This window comes from Ostrea edulis, chromosome 9 (genome assembly GCF_947568905.1).
Source record: "Ostrea edulis chromosome 9, xbOstEdul1.1, whole genome shotgun sequence".
Lineage (NCBI taxonomy): Eukaryota > Metazoa > Mollusca > Bivalvia > Ostreida > Ostreidae > Ostrea > Ostrea edulis.
This window is the reverse complement of record NC_079172.1, coordinates 24431819-24452593: the sequence shown is the minus strand read 5'-3', so window position 1 is coordinate 24452593 and position 20775 is coordinate 24431819. Positions and strand designations below refer to the sequence as shown.

Sequence of the window (20775 nt, the reverse complement as noted above, 5' to 3'; positions counted from 1 at the left end):
ACAGGTGATCAGAAAAGCTCACTTGAGCTTTCGTCTCAGGTGAGCTACACACTGTTGAAATAATGAACTTTTTCTTTATATACATGTAAGGTATTTGCTCCAAGTGAACTTGACCTTTCCAAATTCCCATCCCAAGGAATTTGATCAATTTCTGATAAAGGATTAGGAGATGGGGAAACTCTTGAAATTATCAAGTTTTATATGTTGAGTGATTGACCTTTCCAAAATGACCTTGAGAGACCTTGGTCCACAAGTCTTGGTCCTGAGAAACATTTGTGATCCCTTATATCAATTTCTCATGAAAGGTTAAGAGATACGAGCTTGGATGGACAAGACACAACAGCAACTGTATGCTCCCGTTTTTCGAAGACCATAAAAACAAATTAACATTATATTTTTGATTTTTTATTGTCTGACACTTAGTGCAGATGCTTAAACAGTGTAACAAACTTCATAGTTGCACCAAACTCTTACAGAAATACAGGTAAGAAGGATTATAACTAATAAGATTTCTTAACAAAATAGTTATATTCATATACTGAAATTTAGTTATTATTTCTAATACAAAATAACCCCAAAATACATGTGTAAAGATAGGACTTGTGACAATGGATTCTATAGTGACTTTTAAAAAAAAAAAAAAAAAACACTCTTATTTATACAAAGAAAAAGATAGTAGATAGAGAACACAATAACAGAATGTGGAATTATTGTTACATTTTCCTCAAACGGCTGAAAAACCCAATATCAAATAAATTAATATTCTACAAATACATGCACCATGATGGAAATTACATGGATTGAAATTCTTGAACCCTTCTATTTACAAATTTGTTTTTTAAAAAGACCTTCCTCTACAGTAACCCTATTGAAATTTTAAACTCATACAAGCAATTTTCAACTGAAATCAAAATATCCAGAGCACTATTAAACATATCAAATACAAAGAAAATCTTTTAAAAATCACACACTAATGCAAAAATAAAATTGAATATAGAAATATTGTACACTAACCTTTTCTCTGCCCTAAAAATCCACAATCAATGATGACTGAACTAAAGAGGAACCGAAATGACAGTAAATGAATGACTAGAATTAAGGAGTTGTGAGGTGAAGATGAAAAATAGATGGTACCCAAATTTCCCCAATGATAAAGACCCCAAATTCTTCATTTAGAAACAGCTAGTGCACACGAGTAAAGTCTACCAGAAATTAAAACAGGGATAGCATTAAAACAGTGCCATTACAAATCACAGTACAATTTACAGTCAAGCCACATTAATCCAACACTTTGGTTCCTGGCAAAGTTATTTGGATAAGCTAACCAACCAGATAAAAAGATCATGTTTATTATTCAATGTCCAAAAATGTTTATTTAGAAGAATATTGTCCATACACTGAAGTGTCTGGATAACTGAAGCCGGACTGTACAGTTGTCTGGATAAATGAAGCCTGACTGTATGTTTCCTGTACAGTAACGCATGCATTACACAACGACATGATTGTTTTTATCAGGAAATGTTCAGTTCATCCACAGCATGAAGTCATTATGATGCAGAGATTTTTATATAACATTCAATTATGTTTCATAGCATACATTCATTTTATGTGCCTTTTCTAGTACTTTGTATTTCTAAATCTGATGCAACTGTGATATCAATCAAATCAATTATTAAATGCCCATATAATTCTTATATGCTCATGAGAATTTCATATCACATCAAAAAACAGCACTTAAAAAATCAAAACATATTACAAGTACATACACAAATTAAAATTAGCTGTATCTCACTATTGAAGGGTCTGTCATGTAAAACAAATATTAAATTTACAGCAAATTTAAATAGCAAGCATAGCACAATTGTTTTTAACTATAAAATTAAAACAAGCAACTTGTAAAAACTGATGAAGCAAGTACATATTCCATAACAAAGGATTAGTCAAAGATTACTACTACTTAGTTCTTTTTCTGATTTGCCATTTTGATTTCTTCCTTAAAATGTTGAAATAGCCATCCCTATAATAGTGGTTTTGATGAAATACTGATACTGGTCCAACTGCTGCCAAAATACTAAAGGTTTTACAAAATAACGATTTAAAGAATTTTGACAACATGAAGTCCTTTCATGTTAAACAGGAAATTTTTCTGTGAGAGTTACATCCCTTGGCACTTTCTGATGAATTATGCAAGGTCATGGGTTTCCTTGATATGCTAAGCGGAGCTACACAGCAGCATCCTTGACTCTCCCGCCATCACCTTCTGACACAAATCTCTTTCTTCCTCTGGAAAAAAAGAAACATGAATGCATTATTCTAATATAAACGACTTTGTTAAAAAATTTACAAGATATTTAAGGACAATGCATTGATGCCTATTTTCACAAATACATGAAGATTGATTATCATTCTTCTAACTCAAGTAAATCTCTAGATTTATGTTCAATTGAGGGTAAAATATTATCATATCAAGTCACCACACTCTCACAAAATAAATGTTCATGATTTGTGAGGGCAACTGACCTTTGAGGTAATTCCCTGAAGAGGGGCGTACTAAGTACTCCTTCTCTGTGACACATCCCAGCAAAACGTTCCAGGAGTGTATAAGCTGCCGGAACATCTAGCACTATGTCTGGTAAGGCATCGTACACTCTCTGAAATCCCTGTAATGCAGGATATCTTAATTAGGAAACGAAATAATTCCATACCCCGACATATCCAAGCTAACTTGCTAACAAACTTGACTATCGAAATCATATTTATTCACAAAAGATGGATACCTCCACAATTTTCAAAGCAAGGGAGAGTCACATTTGTTTTAAAGCAATGGAAGGCTGCAAAATATGCAAGTTTAAGTATGCAGTGGGATAGTAACTCAATGGTAGAAAAGAGGTGGCACATAACTACCTGAGACATTTGCTGTGGTGTGATAATCACTGTATCATTGAGAGATTTCAAAAAATCACACATTCTGTGAGCAGCCCTTTCAGAGGAGTCCTCCAGCACCATAACTGTGGCCTGTAATGAGAAAAGTTTTGGTGTTATTACTTATCTTGTAACGAAACAAAAAATATTGGATCCTTCTTTCCTCGTCTCTTGTGGTTGGTTTACACTTGACCTTAAACAAATATTTTGAGTTTGAAAGTTCAAAACAAGAGAATATATATGATACATTTTTAAACAAGATGTTCACAGGAGTCACCTTGGCTCTGCTCTTATTCAGAAGATCTTTACCATCTTAATTCCCATGAAAAATTTTGACCCCATATTATGACCCCACTCGGCCCATAACATAACCAGACATGAATCCACACAACATAAGATTGCTTCAATATCAATATTAGTAACATGGCCTTGCTGTTCTGGAGAAGATGATTTGTAGGGTCCCATATGATGGGTGCCCTATAGCAATCACTCTATCCATTCATCAGCACCTTCTATGGCAAGCGATAACTCAAGTTTCCATGGAATAATTTCATAAAATTTATAACAATGTCCCTTCCTGAAAGAGGGGAGACATAAATTAACAACTTACATTATAAAGAAAAAGAGTGGTATAATTATGAATTATCTAATTACAAAGGATCCAACATGGCTGATTAGCTAGTCTGCTATAGTCTCGATTATCCGGACGTTTGTGTGTACTCCCTACAAACATCTAGATCCTTTGATTAGTATTTTTTCTGAACTCAAAGTGAGGGTTGAAGAGGCTGATTGGCTGATTCTAAAAGTTAATATGTGTGCCCTTTGAAACTACTCCGAATCAAACTCTAGGGAGTTGAAGCATTATAAATTTTAAACTGAAAGAAAAAGAGTTTCAGCGCTTAGAACATTTTTCTTATGGAAAGACCTGTTTGGACTCTTTGTGTGACTTACTATATCCAAGTTGAATACAATATTTGGGGAGACCCTGATTTAAAATACAAAATTTTCAATTAATCCTGATAAAGTACGTTTATTTGAGTGCATACAAGAAACTTACAATTTTTATCAGGCACTCTTTAATTTTTGTTTATTAGATCAGCATCATTTAACTGGGATTTTTATTTCTATACAGAGAGTATACACAAATGTCAGATTGATCCAGACTACAGATCTGCTTGAAGTTTACTTAAATATGCAATAATCAATCTGACTTTAATCCTACACTTAGTAAGATTTTATTTGGTAAAACTTCCACTGCCTTTTGGTAATAAATATGTAAACCTCTGATTAGAATTGGGCCAAATTTCAGCTCCGAATTGACCCTCAAAACCGATTGCTAATCCTGTGAAAAGTTTACAATGACAACAGCAAGAAAATGGATAAATTCTGATCAGAAAAGCTCATTCAAGCCTTTTTTCTCAGGCGAACTAAAAATTTAGCCATAATATCTATTGTACAGAAGAAAACAAGATGTGTTTGTGAAACTCGATGCCCTTGGTGGAAACAAATGAATGGTTTTGTCATAAGGAATCTATCTATAAAATATGAAAGCCCTACCTTAAATAGTTTAGGAGTGATGAGCAAGATTAAAGTTTAGGACAGGATGACAGATAGGACAAAAACAGTATGTCCCCTGATCTTCAGTCTCAAGGACCCCATTGGAAATAATCCTTCAGGCCTTAATAGGCTTGTCTAGGTATCACGTTGTTTAGTTTATATTCACATATTACAAAATGTCTTTCAGACATGTTTTTTAGCTATATAAAAAATATAATATTGTAATAAATGTATGTTAGGTATGATGACATGACAAAACCAAATAAATAAAAACATTTAGTAATTGTTATTAGATATGTTAAAATAAATATAACTGTTATAGAGATGACACTCTAAGCAAGTTGTGAAATAAAAAATCATTCTATTTACAGTAAATGCATGGATAATCATTCACATCCTTTGTAACTGTCAATCTGTCAGAATTCACACAACAGCACTCGAAAAGAGAAAGAGATCGCTTTCTAGGCTGTCTATATATAGACATATATAGCAAATCTAATCAAAATGCTGACCTCATAAACCAACTCATGATGAAAATGTGGGACCTCTAATTCTTGCAAACACCTGGTGGCTTCTGCAATATCACCTGATGATAGGTATTCTTTTAATAGCAATACCATCTGGAAAACAAGAAAGTCATACCTGGCTCAAAGATCACAGACAAGCTTCATTGAACATTTAGACCATACATACAATGTAAGCTTAATACACTCTGTCCCGAATGCACAAACATTAATCATCATAGGGGAATGTACTTTTAAAAAATCTGTTTATTCGCTTTAACAAGTGCAAGTTGGCCCCTTGGTCCATTTAAAATGTTCAATGTGTGAATGACAACAGTTTTCTTAAAATGTAAATATTTTATTTTATGCATTCTCAAGATGGTATTTAAAACACCAAAGTAAACACTCACTTGTTTGACAAGATATTTCACCGGCCTAATTCCCCCACCAGTGCCCCAGATATTATCCAATCGGACAATGCCGTGTTTTCTGCTGAGAAGGAGCTCTGCTTTATCTAATGCTGCCTGTTTGTGTTGGTCGTCTACACAACCTTTGTAAGTTGTCACATATTTAGGTGCAATACAGTCATCTGCTATTGCTCGGGCAATAAACTGACCAATTACCTGGAATTCGAAAATAAATCAGTCCATGTTAATTAGCATCAAATGACACAGCCATGAATATAAATTCACACACGACTTGAAACTGCAATTCAAAAAGTACATTTGGGTTGTTTTGTGATGAAATAATAAAAATACTACTTTTTCACATTAAAATTTACAACTTTTTTTCCAGTTTTTCCTTAAACTTACAGAAGGTGCTTCTGGAGTATCAATGGTCAGTTCTGCCAAGTTATTGAGAATTGCATCAAATCCTGTCGCTACATCCTTAGCAGAAAGAATTTTGCCATATAAATCAGAGATCAGAACAGAGGTCATTTCCCGGTGAGCTGCTTTGTGATCCAAGGCCTTACTGATTGCTATTTCCAGAATTTGGGATTTTTCGGCATTAACATCCAATTCTTTAATTGTTCTCTGTAGATAAAAGAACCAAAATTTTATATCCACATATCCATGGTTGAATCATCAAAGCCCATATCAAAAGTTTCAATCACTTCTTCTACTTTAATATGCAGTGGTTGTATAATTAAAGTACAAATGTTCTTAATATCCTGATGATTGACGAAGTCAGAAGTGACACTATTTCTAGCAATTAATCAGATTTTTTCTCTGTCATTGGGAGTGGGGCTGATTACAGTGTAATTGGGGGAAAAGTGTTGAAGTGGAACAAACAAGTATCATAAACTACTGTATTTTCAAAAACTACAATTGCGGATGTGGAGATCCATTACTCAAAACTTCAACTACAGATTGGGGGAAAATTACTTGTTTGTGGCACTAGGAATGGAGCCAGTTAATGACATTAAAAAAAACCATGGAAAATATCTTTCAGTTACTCACAACGACTTCGTCTGTATTTGAGGTATCGTAATACTCCAGTAACACGGGCTCTAAAATATTGTTGAATTCCTCGAGACTGACCTTCGGTTTTATTACTGCGACAACATACTCATCCTGTAAAAAAGGATTTTATGGTGAATAAAACATTGAACATTTCATTTGTACGGGGACGAGGAGGGAAGGGAGGATATATTACAAGCTGTAAAATGGTTAAGTAATAAATACCTTTACTATGTCTCAAGCCAAGACATCAAAACAGGGCAAATTAAATGAAAATACACTAAAAAATGAAGTACTAAAATTTCAAAATGCAGTATCTTTTTTAAATGCAATAAAGCTACAAACATAGGTAAATACCCAAAGTATTCCGAGTGAGATCTAAACAAAATAAAAAAAAATAAAAAAACTTATGATTTGCAAGTTCTTTTTTTATCATCCTCCGAGAATTATTAAGTGCCATTAAATCGGGGAAAAAACTGCCTTTCAGCATTGGGAATGGGGCCGTATTTTGGTCCTCTACAGACCCTTAAAAAATCCCCAATTATACTCATTTATTAACTTTGAAAGAATTCATAATTCAAAAGTAATACACATTTGATATTATGCTGTGGAGTTATAATATTGTACTTATATAGTGAATTCCAGCTAGAGAGTAAATGTTAAGTATATAAATGTGTCGGTGTGTGTTGAGTTAAATAGATATCAATGGATACAAATCAACCTAATATTTTCTTAGACTAATCATTTCTATTTACATGATGTCTGATTTACGTAGTATAAATGATGCAACACTATGTCTACCATTTTGTGAAATATACCTCGCTTTCAGAGTCATAATTTGGATCCTTAACATCCTTACAGTGGCCATCCTCATACAACTCTTCGCCCAGAGTACCCCATGTACCCTTGCCACCTGCTCCTCCTGTTCAAAAGAAAATTTACACACCTTAATCCTTTCTTTCCATAGATTTATCATTGCTTATCTTTCTATATTTGATAATAAATCTGCCCAATGTCATGAATTGCAGAGTAAACTAATAATAATAATTATATGTCATAACGTTCATGATTTCCTAACGCCAAAGGACTCAAAATGATAATTCATAATTTACAGAGCTGACCTGGCAATTGACCTAATTGTTGCCTCTAAGGTAAACGGGCTCTGTTGTGTGCCGAATTAAATTGACCTTCACCTTTGAGAATGTTTACCAGTGTGCACAAATTTTATAGTGTCATCAAAATAATCATCTGTACTACGAGCTGTTACGTGATAAGGTGCAGAATAGCTTAATATCACTGCTAATATTGATTCATTGAGCAAAGAATTAATTATCGACTTGTTGTTTTTGTGTGTGTTTGTAAACAAGGGGAAAATGGCCGACACCACGTGGTATGCTATACGAAAACAAACACCACGACATCATTCTTGTAGCAAACAATCACGCACTATATTACTTCGATTTTCTTTCTTAAAAAAGCAAGGTCATTCTGCAAAACTAACCTTTCTTTGGCAAGCCCCGACCTCTCCCGTCCCTAGACTTTCGACTATTCTTCCTAACTGCAGGGGGAACTGCCAGATTTTTCTCCACTGCATGGTTGGAATTAGATGACTCTGATCCTGAGCTGGAGCGATGGATGCGCTTAACTTTCCTAGCATTTCTAGTCGCTTGCTCTGTGTTGTCAACTTCTTCTTCCAGCTCTACGCCTCCTTCTATCACCCCGTTCATCCGCACGGGATCCACATCGCCATTTTGGAATTGTGCTTGCATAGCCATTTTCACTTTAAAATTTACTAGTGACAGCACTTACGGTGGCGAATATTATGGTAAAACGGTTTTCCAATGTCTCACTTCTATCATGCAATATAGCAAAGCTGCAGACAGTAACTGATTATTAGAAGAAAATATTTATCACAACACACACTTTCTGTCCTCCCGCGAATGACGATTGTTTTTCCTGAATGTTATTATAGCAGATCACGTGATACTATAAACTTGTCAAAATATTGGATGAATACGATCACGTGACGGAGAGCGATTTGTTTACAAAATCAGCTGACCTCTTTCGTGTAAATACTCGCGATAGTGACGTGTAATTTTGCACAGTATTGGCCAAAAATGAATATGTCATGATTTCTTTCTTTTAGAGATCATTTACGGGGTCTTAGGAGCGGACCAAAAGCTGCCTAAAATTTACAATTTTTCTTCTCCACAACCGCACATCGGAGATTAATTCCCGGGGTAGAGGTTTGACTTCACCAGGGGTAGGGCCAAACTTGGCATATGTAGTCTTTAATTTTTGCTATTGATACTAAATGGATATTTAGAAGGAGCAGATATAACCTCGAAGTGGTGCATGTAAATTTCATGCTCAGATCGCCCACAGGGGTATGGGTTTTGCATGGGTACCAGCTAGGGTGGAGCTGAAATGTCTACAGTGCTCGTTAACATTTGAATTCTTTAATTTCTTTAATTCTTTAATCACCTTTCCCATTCTTTTCAAATTTGGTAAGGAGCATCTTTAAGGACAAGCTTTAAGAGAGCATGTACGTTAATTGTAAATTCTTAGGACCTTTAGGTGCGGGGCAAAAACTGTCCAAAGTTGACAATATTTTTAAATTTTCTAAATCTTCTCCTTTACAACCGCACGTCTGCAAGAAAAACTCAATGCATAGTCATGCAGAAAAAGGAGGCCTTTGTACTGTCAGAAAAATGGCCATATTGATTACATGTCTTTGTCATTTGAAAGACTCCCTCTTTAATTCTGATGATACGTACAGTATATAACTAAATGTATATTTAGGAAAAGAAGAAAGGGATGTATCAAACTTGATAATGTTCTGACTCTAGAAAGAGTAAAAAAAAAAAAAAAAGTCAAATGGTATAAATGTAATATATATTATGTAAAGTCTTTCATCAGTATGGACATTGTTAGGGGCATTTGTTCTTTTTCAGACGAACTTATTTTGTTTCCTATTCCTGGTGCATATTAGGATTTAGCTAAGATATATACAGAACAAGAAATTTATTACAGATTTCGTAGCCCTTGGGGCTAGTGATACTTCAATCTGATTAAAATCAGATCTTTGATCAGCTCCATAATATTGTTATAAAATCAAAATCAAGATCAAAATTTTGAGTACTTGTATTTTAAGATTTCACTGGATCAGGACCCTAGGCACTGCATTTCCATATGGATGCAATGATAATGTGTATGATGTGGGAAATTTGACTAGTCCACAAGGAGATAACGTGAATGTGATGGGACTTTTTCCCAGTAACCAAAGACGGAAACGCAGTCATGGACATCGTTCATATAAAAGACTAAGTATAAATGATGTCACGTTTGATTCACGTTTGCCTTGCGTCAACAGACAATTAGGTCCACATCATATTCGTACAAAACTTTACTCTGTTCCATTGAGAGTTTTACACACGTTATTTGAAGAAGCTATGGCTAGTCTATACTTGGATTTTTCAACACCTGAATATAGACTTAACTCTATGATTATGGATGTTGCCTACCACAGACTCTATAAACCAGCACGGACCATGGATGATATTCCTTCCAAATCATGCCGCCATGCAGTTCCTTACGCTCAAATTTACAAACAATGGAATAGATGCTGTCAACATAAGCAACATTCTTCGCCATAAAAGGGTTCAGTCGTGTATTCCAACTTATTTCAAGTTCAAGTCTACACCCTGTATTTCCTACAGCTATACTTCTACTATTGCATCCAAACGTTTTAATTATGAACAAACTTTGCAGTGCCTAGATGTAGACCATCTTATACGTAATCCACCAACGTGTTCTTCATCTTCTTTCAACTATAGTCTAGCTGGACATGTCATTACTGGTGATGTTGATATAGTTGAAAATGAAGACCTCGAATCACTTATTCTAAAAGGTCCTAAATACAGAGAACCTCGGTCTTTGAATTGGCGACAGAACTTCATCTCTATTGTGAATTATGTCGAAGATTATGCCAGACGATGGGCTAAATATGAAAACGAAGAACTTGATACATTGTCAGAATGGGTTAAAAGCATACGAGGAATATTAAAATCCCGCATTAGACACATGAAAACAAAAGTACGTACCATCTATCCTTCTGTGTTTAGTAAACCAGAATTGATAAAAGAATTAGATAGGTTACATGAGGAATATGTTTTGGTTCCAGCTGACAAAGCTAGTAACAACATTGTCTTTGTAAGGCTCATTATTACAACTGTATTTTCAACGAACTTGGCATTGATTCCAATTTTGGTGATCGTACTTATACTCCAACTGCCCTTTCAAAAGATGAAATTCTTCAAAACCATGCTTCAGTTTTAGACACATTTAATATCCCAGTCAATGGGTCGAGTGAATATGAGTTACCGTACCTATACTAGATTCCTAAACTACATAAAAACCCTTACAAACAAAGATATATTGCTGAATCCAGTAAGTGCTCTACCAAGCGCCTATCTTTGCTCCTCACGAAAATATTAACATCTGTGAAGGAGAAACTTCAAACTTGCTGTGCGACTACATATGCCAGAAGTGGTGTTAATCAAATGTGGATTCTAAAAAATTCTAAAGAACTTTTAGTAAACTTGAAAACGCAGAATTTTTCCCAAATCAATAACATTAAAACCTATGACTTTTCAACACTATACACGACCATTCCTCACGATAAATTAAAGATCGACTAGACTTTTTGATATCATAGACAGTTGCTTCTTCAACAAAAATGGAAAACGGAAATATTCATATCTAGTGATCAGACATTCAAAAACTTATTTTGTTAAACACCACTCTGATTCCACGCACAACTACTCTGAAGTTGAAATAAAAAATATGCTAGAGTTCCTCGTTGACAATATCTTCGTGGTCTTTGGTGATCAGGTCTTCCAACAGTCTGTTGGAATTCCCATGGGCACGAATTGTGCTCCTTTGTTAGCTGACCTGTTTTTATATTCATATGAAGCAGAATTTATTCAAAAACTTCTACGTAAGAAGAAAAAAATCTCTCGTTGTGGCCTTCAATTCGACATTTCGATATATCGATGACGTTTTGTCTATTAACAATAATAACTTTCATTCATATGTCGATTTGATATATCCCTGTGAGCTCGAAATAAAGGACACCACAGAGTCGTCCACTTCTGCTTCATACTTAGATATTTTATTGAAAGTATACATTAACGGCAAACTGACAACTCAACTGTATGACAAAAGGGATGATTTCAGCATCTCCATCGTCAACTTCCCATATTTATGTAGCAATATTCCATTATCACCTGCATATGGTGTTTACATATCTCAACTGATTCGATATGCAAGAGCTTGTTCTGCGTATAGTAAGTTTTTAAATCGAGGTAAGCTACTGACAAACCATCTTCGCAAGCCAAGTGTTTTCGGTCCGCTTCGCTTCCCACAAGGGAGCGAAGCGGACCGAAAACACTTGGCTTGCGAAGATGCTGACTAACAAGTTGATGGTACAGGGGTTTCAACAGTCTCGATTGAAGTCAGCATTTCGCAAATTCTATGGTCGTTATAACGATCTAGTTCGTCAATACAACCTATCATGGGGTCAAATGCTGTTTGACGTGTTTCATACCGGCCGATTGTTAAACCGTTCTTGGCACACTGATTTTGACTGCGGATAACTCCGTTTACCTGATCAGGATATAGGGCTCACGGCGGGTGTGACCGGTCAACAGGGGATGCTAACTCCTCCTAGGCACCTGATCCCATCTCTGGTGTGTCCAGGGGTCCGTGTTTGCCCAACTATGTATTTGTATTACTTATAGGAGTTATGAGATCGATCACTGTTCGTTATCTTCACCTTGCATCTAGTACAGATAAAAAATTGCAGGTTTATATATATATATATATATATATATATATATATATATATATATATATATATATAAAAAATGAAATGGAAACATATTCTTGTAGTTTATTATTCATATGTTGGTATAACACTCTTGCCCATTTACTTCTGTATACCTGATTTGCAATTCGTATGTATGCACTACTTGTTTCCCCCCTCTGCGTCACGTGTCCACATCTACATCTACTTTGCAGTTTGTGGTTAACGTTACTGTTGCAATCTTTTTTGAAATTTCTTTCGTCGGACACAAAATTGAAATAGATTTATCTTATCTATACTGACGTTTTCATTTGTTTATGAATATTATTTTAAAACTTAGCTGAATTTGAAATTTAGACTTACGTCTATTCTAGTTTATGGTCTTGAGGTAAGATTTTAATCAGATTGGTGATGCTTAAATTATCAATAGTCATGCAGGTGGCTGATGCAGAGATTCTGAAGTCTACAAACGGAAATACTGTAAGGTTGATCGCGTATAACGATACAGTTTTATAAAGAGAAATGTAAAATGATAAATCAAACAATTAGGCTACATAAATGAAGACTACAACACTGAGAACTTACATCCCCCGAGTTACAAAAATACATAACTAAAACTGAGAAATACCACGGTTACATATTTAGATTAACTAGCCTACATGTTTGGATTTCTTAACCCTCCAGAAACATACTAGCCTACATAACTTCTTTCTTTGTGAATATCTAAAACGTCACCGAATGATAACGTCACAGTGTATTACACGTCATAATGTGTACGACGTAACAAATCCCCCCCCCCCCCCCCCCCTTGCGACGAAACATAAACATACTGTCACTACTATGCGCTTTCTTGGAGGCGATACATTCTAAAAGGAATGCAAATGGAAAATCAAAGGATGGTGTATGGAAATGTTTTCAGTTCTATGGCTGACGACAGTGCTTTGAAAAATGACTTCGTACCTCATGAACAGGTTAAGGATACGATATCAAAGATTGAAGTTTTAATAGCTGATAATTCATTGTTGCCGTCGTGGGCTAATGATGACTATTTCGTGCAATTACACAAACCGAAGAAACTGAAAAGAAATGCCCTTGAGAAAAGCATAGAGACTGAAAAGGCAGTGTTTAACGCAGCAACCATTGACAGCGAATGGACTATACTGAATGTTGAGGCAGAGAACGGACAAATCACACATTCTATTCCCGAGATCAGTGGCGGAGAACTTGGTATCAAAACAGAGGATGTTGCAGCATACATCCTGAGTATTATAGAAAAGGCATGTGCAATAGTTCGCGATGATATAACAGTCCAGAAACTAGATCAGGATGACGACAGTGTTATGGAAGAAACAAAAAATGTTCACACTTCAGATGAGAGCCAGGAAAACGAATGTCTACAAAAATATGCCGAATTAATGAAACCCGTGAAATTACAAGAGTTTAAACAGAAAACCAAGTCATTCACAGGTAGACTAGACAAATCTGGGGAGCTTACTGCATTAGAATCAGAGAAAATATGCAAGTTCATTCCTCGAAAGCTGTTTTTATCAGGCGTAAAAAGCTTTAAACTTGCACCAGATACCCAGGATTCCACCCAAAGCACAGAAGAGGAGACCAAGTCTGCGAAACCAAAGCCTTTACAGTTTAGATTTATCTGCACCACGGGACTTTCTCCTGCGGAAGAACCCCGTGTGTCGCGACCACGGAAAACCTGGAGAAAGCGCATTCTGAGATTTTTTGGAATATTAAAAGATAGACTTTCTAAAGAAAATTTCTGAAGATAAAAAACGTAATTTTAAAGGATTTGTTGGTACTTTGTAAATGCTTATATAGATATGTTCTTGGTGTTGAAATTAAGATTAAATTTGTTTTCAAACTGTTACACCTCTTGTTTGTGCTCATTCTCACTTTAAGTACTGTGAAGCATTGTGATGTCAGTACATCATCTTAATTTAGTCGGGAAATGACAATTAAATAATTACATAGAGGAAGGACTTTTTAAAAACATTATTTGAATAATTGTGTGCATTAGTTATGTTATATTTATTCATATCATGTACAGTAAAAAATTTGATCATTTCGTAATCCGTCATGCCGAATAGTTGACCCAAGACGTTCATGATTTCAAAATTTTAAACTCATTATTGCGAATGTGTTTATATTGGCATAGTTTTTGTCCAGTGATTCACACACACCTCCCAATTTTGTTTTTCACTTTTAATGATCAAGATCTACTGTCTAATATGTTCAACAATTATGATTTCACAATGAAAATTAAGGTTATACATTGCATAAAATTATGACATTCTTCTTTCAGCCATACCATATGCGGATCTATAGGGAGTCGGAAGGTGGGTGGGGGGTGTCCGGACCCTCTCCCCAAGTTATTTGCAAAGTATATACCATCAAGATTTATGAAATATGAGTTATTACACGTGTGCGCTAAGTAATGAGATCAAAATCAAATCACAAAGTTATCATGAATTAATTATGTACAAAGCGTTTTCGAAGAAATGTATACTGGAACGGTCGATTTGCTTTCATTTACAATTGACATACTTGCGATGATTAATGTAACAATTTTATTCATACTCATACGGTATGTTATAGAATTCAACGTATTGCTAGCAATTTTTACACCTTTCACTATTCCGGCAATAACAAACTTATGGACAATGTACCGTCACGTATATGTAACACCGCTTTTTTTTCCCTTTAAAGCGTAGCAGTTGAGGGGGGGGGGGGGGGGGAGGGGGGATACAGTGGCATTTCAATTATCTAAAACTCCTTCACAAGCAAATATCTAACAGATGTTTTTATGCCCAAACTTCAAAATCCTCATCGTGTGAGGTTGGGGGGGGGGGGGGTAATTCTTCAGATTAAACTTACATTTTTATTCTTACCATTCAGTACTACTATCAAAATAGGATCAGTACTACTATCAAAATAGGAGGGGGGGGGGGGGGCAATCGGCCTATATGTCTTATACTTTGCATGTCAAAATAACTAATTTTTGCATATAAATTGAAAAAATTGGCTGTTATAAACGCAATACTTTAAAGAAACCTAAACATATTATGATTTGTTGTTCGTAGAAGGTAGAAAGAAAATTAAGGGGGGGGGGGATAATAATATCCGGAAAATATCGTATTCTTCAGATATACTCTAAATTTAACGCCGTACAGCTGTCATCCTGTATTAATTTGTTGTACACTAAAGTCAAGCTAGCGGACAATAAGCTAGCGGCCAATAAGGATTTTTCCTAATATTTATCGCTTAGAAAATGTACGTATAACGAACCCGACAAAAAAGTACTCTCAATATACGGCGCCTAGCGCCTAAACTAGGGCATGTGTCACTCAGGTGACCACAGGACATTTTAGGGCATTGACCCCTCTAATACATTCTGACCCCAAAAGGGTAAGTATAGGCACCGATTTGGGGCACGGCGGCGCCAATTATACCCTATTTTTACTATCTAACTATATGCGGTAGGGGTCTCGGTACGGCGCCTAGTGCCTAAACTAGGACTTGTGCCACTTAGGTGACCACAGGGCATTTTAGGGCATTGACCCCTCTAATACATTCTGAACCCAAAAGGGTAAGTATAGGCACCGATTTGGGGCACGGCGGCGCCAAATATACCCTATCTAACTATATGCGGTAGGAGTCTAGGTACGGCGCCTAGCGCCTAAACTAGGACTTGTGCCACTTAGGTGACCACAGGGCATTTTACGGCATTGACCCCTCTAATAGATTCTGACCCCAAAAGGGTAAGTATAGGCACCTATTTGGGGCACGGCGGCGCCAAATATACCCTATTTTTACTATCTAACTATATGCGGTAGGGGTCTAGGTACGGCGCCTAGCGCCTAAACTAGGACTTGTGTCACTTAGGTGACTACAGGGAATTTTAGGGCATTGACCCCTTTAATAGATTCTGACCCCAAAAGGGTAAGTATAGGCACCGATTTGGGGCACAGCGGCGCCAAACATACCCTATTTTTACTATCTAACTATATGCGATAGGGGTCTAGGTACGGCGCCTAGCGCCTAAACTAGGACTTGTGCCACTTAGGTGACCACAGGGCATTTTAGGGTATTGACCCCTCTAATAGATTCTGACCCCAAAAGGGTAAGTATAGGCACCGATTTGGGGCACGGCGGCGCCAAATATACCCTATCTAACTATATGCGGTAGGAGTCTAGGTACGGCGCCTAGCGCCTAAACTAGGACTTGTGCCAATTAGGTGACCACAGGGCATTTTAGGGCATTGACCCCTCTAATACATTCTGACCCCAAAAGGGTAAGTATAGGCACCGATTTGGGGCACGGCGGCGCCAAATATACCCTATTTTTACTATCTAACTATATGCGGTAGGGGTCTAGGTACGGCGCCTAGCGCCTAAACTAGGACTTGTGCCACTTAGATGACCACAGGGCATTTTAGGGCATTGACCCCTCTAATACATTCTGACCCCAAAAGGGTAAGTATAGGCACCGATTTGGGCCACGGCGGCGCCAAATATACCCTATCTAACTATATGCGGTAGGGGTCTAGGTACGGCGCCTAGCGCCTAAACTAGGACTTGTGCCACTTAGGTGACCACAGGGCATTTTAGGGCATTGACCCCTTTAATAGATTCTGACCCCAAAAGGGTAAGTATAGGCACCGATTTGGGGAACGGCGGCGTCAAATATACCCTATTTTTACTATCTAACTATATGCGGTAGGGGTCTAGGTACGGCGCTTAGCGCCTAAACTAGGACTTGTGCCACTTAGATGACCACAGGGCATTTTAGGGCATTGACCCCTCTAATACATTCTGACCCCAAAAGGGTAAGTATAGGCACTGATTTGGGGCACGGCGACGCCAAATATACCCTATCTAACTATATGCGGTAGGGGTCTAGGTACGGCGCCTAGCGCCTAAACTAGGACTTGTGCCACTTAGGTGACCACAGGGCTTTTTAGGGCATTGACCCCTCTAATACATTCTGACCCCAAAAGGGTAAGTATAGGCACCGATTTGGGGCACGGCGGCGCCAAATATACCCTATTTTTACTATCTAACTATATGCGGTAGGGGTCTAGGTACGGCGCCTAGCGCCTAAACTAGGACTTGTGCCACTTAGGTGACCACAGGGCATTTTAGGGTATTGACCCCTCTAATAGATTCTGACCCCAAAAGGGTAAGTATAGGCACCGATTTGGGGCACGGCGGCGCCAAATATACCCTATTTTTACTATTTGACTATATGCGATAGGGATCTAGGACTAGGACTTGTGCCACTCAAGTGACCACAGGGTGTTTTAGGGCTTTGACCCCTCTAATAGGATCTGGCCTCAAAAGGGTAAGTATTGGCACTATTTTGGGGTAGGGAGACGCCAAATATATCCTATTTGCACTATATGACTCTATGCAATAGAGGTTTAGTTAGGGTGCCTAGATGAACCGCCTAAACTTGGACTTGTGCCACACATGTGATTACAGCCCAATTTAGGTATTCAACTCCCTAATATGATCTGACCTGAAAAGGGTAAGCAAAGGCACCGTAAATATATTTTTTTATGTACAAAACCATATTGTTTTTAAAATTTTGGCCGTGATCTTATCAAATGGGTATCAGTGTTATACAATAAAGCTAAATTATGTGTTATTCAAAACGGTGTTTTTTCATAATTCTTTAAAATTGGCAGCGGTTGTCGTCAAGGTGATCCAATATCTCCTTATTTATTCAACCTTTGTGTCGAAATTTAGGCCATATGATACTACAAAACAAAAATATCAGGGGCATTAAAATAAAGAAAGAATTTGTTTAATACAATATGCAAATGACACAGTTTTATTTTTGGATGGATTAGAAAAAAGTCTAAAAAGTGCTCTTGATCTACTATTTCAATTTTCTAAATTTTCAGGTTTAAAACCCAATATTTCCAAAACCAAATCTGTTTGGATTGGCTCTATAATTAATACTGAAGATACTTTCTGTAGTCATACTGGATTACAATAGAGAAGAGAACCATTCACAGTTCGAGGTATAATAAAGCTTAATTTTGATAACAGGCTTACAGCTATTTAGTAAGAAATAACCCAATGGTCAAAAAGATATATTTCTCCCATAGGATAAATTACAATGGTGAAAAGTTTATTTCTATCAAAATTCCCAAACCAAGTTTACAGTGGATATAGCAACTTATAAAAACTAAAGCCAGAAATCATGAAAAATGGCCCTGTTTCCAAAATTTAAAATCTTTTGGGGGTCAAAAGGCTTCAAAATCTGCTTTCTAAAACAATTAATTTTATCCAATTTCCTCTACGCGCTTTCTTTCTACGGGCTTCTAAATATAGCAATGAAATGAATGCATTTACATTGTAACGTCATTTTGACGTCGTTGTATTGCTAAGGTAGTTAATTAACTAAGTCAAAATTTACTCGAATGGCGTAAAGGAGAAAAACTGTATCATTTAATATTATTAAGTTCTTCATTAAATTTCCTCGTGTATTTCAGATACAATGAGTATTCATTTTGATAATAAATATGACATTGTATGGAAAAAGCATTGTGTTCTGCATGTTAGCTTGTGAAATGCAATGAGGATGCCAGTGTTGTATCGTTCATATTCAGTTGATTTGTTGACATTCTCACAAAGATTCCACAAGATATGACAAAGGGTTTCATAAAATACATGTACATGATTTATTAGATACAAAAGGCAATTTATCAGCTACCAGAGTATCACAAATGATTACTCAATTCAGATTCCATTTACTAGATATGAGGGATTGAAACAAGTTATTGTGCACTTTCAAACAATACGATAGAGCTTTAAGTTGGGAGCCTAGCGCCCAAACTAGGACTTGTGCCACTCAGATGACCACAGGGCATTCAGGGTATTGGCCTTTTTAATAGGAACTTACCTCAAAAGGTTAATAGAGGCACCATTTTGGGGCACGGAGGCCCCAAATATACATTATTTCAATAATTTTTATGGAAATTATCTCTATGACCTAAAGAAGTTTCTGGTTGTTCATATTTCATTTTTGAGAATGTATTCCTCTTAGTCTTTATTTAATTGGTTTTATTGAGAATTATGGGTAATTCTTTACTTGTTTTAAACAAATGTAAATTCAGTGTATATAGAATACATGCCAACAGTTTCATTATTCGATATACCCGTCGATCTCTTTCTTTGTTACTACATGTAGAATCTGTACAATTAAGTTTCAATTCCTGGATTATGCGGCGGACCAGCGCACTGCATGGAAACTACAACTTTGCAATCACCCATAGATATACGTCCATGGCCTGGAGTTTGGCATCGATAAAGTACACCACAGTCAATGATTAAAGAGGTCTGAAAATGGACCGAGACTCGGAAGGCACATGGTGCGACCCCAACAGCCCCAAATTGAGGGCGGAAAATGTTACCCCAGGGGGTCCCTTTTCTTGCCTGTATACCCTTTTAGCGGACTCTTCAAACATTAAGTTGTTATTAACCTTCATTATGACCCTACATGACGTAAAATTAGGAACTTTCAGGTGAGCTCAATTGTACTTTATACCCTATGTGACCCTTTTAAGCGTTCTATATGTTTGACTGTTGTTTTCTACCCGTCTATCAGCTTTCTATTCTTTAATCACCCAATATTCAATTATTAGGGAAGTCTGAATAGGGGCCCTGATCCTGGTAGGACCAAGGTGGTACCCCTACCGCCCCAAACTGAGGGTGGAAGATAATAGCCTAGGGGAGGGGTCCCCTTTCTTGTCTGCATAATCTTTTTGTGGACTCTTCAAAGATTAAGTTGTTATTAGCCATCATTAAGACCCTACATAAAGTAAAACTAGGAACTTTAAGGTGAGATTATTTACCCTCAGAGGCCTATGTGACCCCTTTTAAAGGTTCTATATGTTTGACTTCATTGTTCTCTAGTCTTTTGTCATTTTTGTTTTATTCCAACACCATATAGTCATTTATTAGAGAGGTCTTAAGTGGTCTCACCGTTTGGTGGCCCCAGGAGGTACCCCTACAACCCCAAACCGAGGGCGAAAAATGATAGTCGTAGGGGTCCACTTCCTTGTCTGCATACTCCTTTTGTGGACTCTTCAATCATTATTTTCTTATTAACGTTCATGTGATGTAACGTCAGGAACTTTCAGGTGAGCTCAATAGCCTTCAAGTATGAAACTTGGTAATTAAAAATTTGTTAATTAATTGTTTGAAAAATTATCAATTCTGATTTATGATGTGTTACCTTTTAGTATTCCGTCTGAGTACTCGAAGTACTTTGTTGAACTTTCTTATTGGCTGATAGCTTTTATGGTCTTATTGGATGCTGGTTTGTGGCTGCTAACTTCAGCCGAGTCGTAGCTAGGACTGTTAAAATGTGTAGAACCGAAAGTTTCACTGAAGCGCCGAAGGTGGCGAGGGTTAGGTGCGGGAGGGGTGTTTCGGGGGACCA

At 36.7% G+C, this 20775-nt stretch overlaps 1 protein-coding gene across 1 annotated transcript; it reads right to left on the bottom strand.

The window, feature by feature from the left end:
* Positions 1-389: 389 nt before the first annotated feature.
* LOC125658047 (programmed cell death protein 4-like) lies at positions 390-8445 on the bottom strand. The gene is made up of 9 exons (XM_048889094.2): positions 7944-8445; positions 7261-7364; positions 6443-6556; positions 5795-6016; positions 5393-5605; positions 4992-5099; positions 2905-3015; positions 2521-2660; positions 390-2283 (listed from the first exon to the last, which is right to left on the bottom strand). The coding sequence occupies exons 1-9, from the start codon at positions 8215-8217 to the stop codon at positions 2223-2225; spliced, it is 1347 nt and encodes a 448-aa protein (XP_048745051.2). The 5' UTR covers positions 8218-8445; the 3' UTR covers positions 390-2222.
* Between the last annotated feature and the right edge of the window lie 12330 nt (positions 8446-20775).

Coding starts and splice junctions, on each gene's coding strand:
- LOC125658047 (XM_048889094.2), bottom strand. CDS start 8,217: ATGGCTATGCAAGCACAATTCCAAAATGGCGATGTGGATCCCGTGCGG. Junction 5,100..5,392: donor TGAAATATCTTGTCAAACAA/GTGAGTGTTTAC, acceptor CTTGTTTTCCAG/ATGGTATTGCTATTAAAAGA. Junction 3,016..4,991: donor ATCATGAGTTGGTTTATGAG/GTCAGCATTTTG, acceptor TTCTCATTACAG/GCCACAGTTATGGTGCTGGA.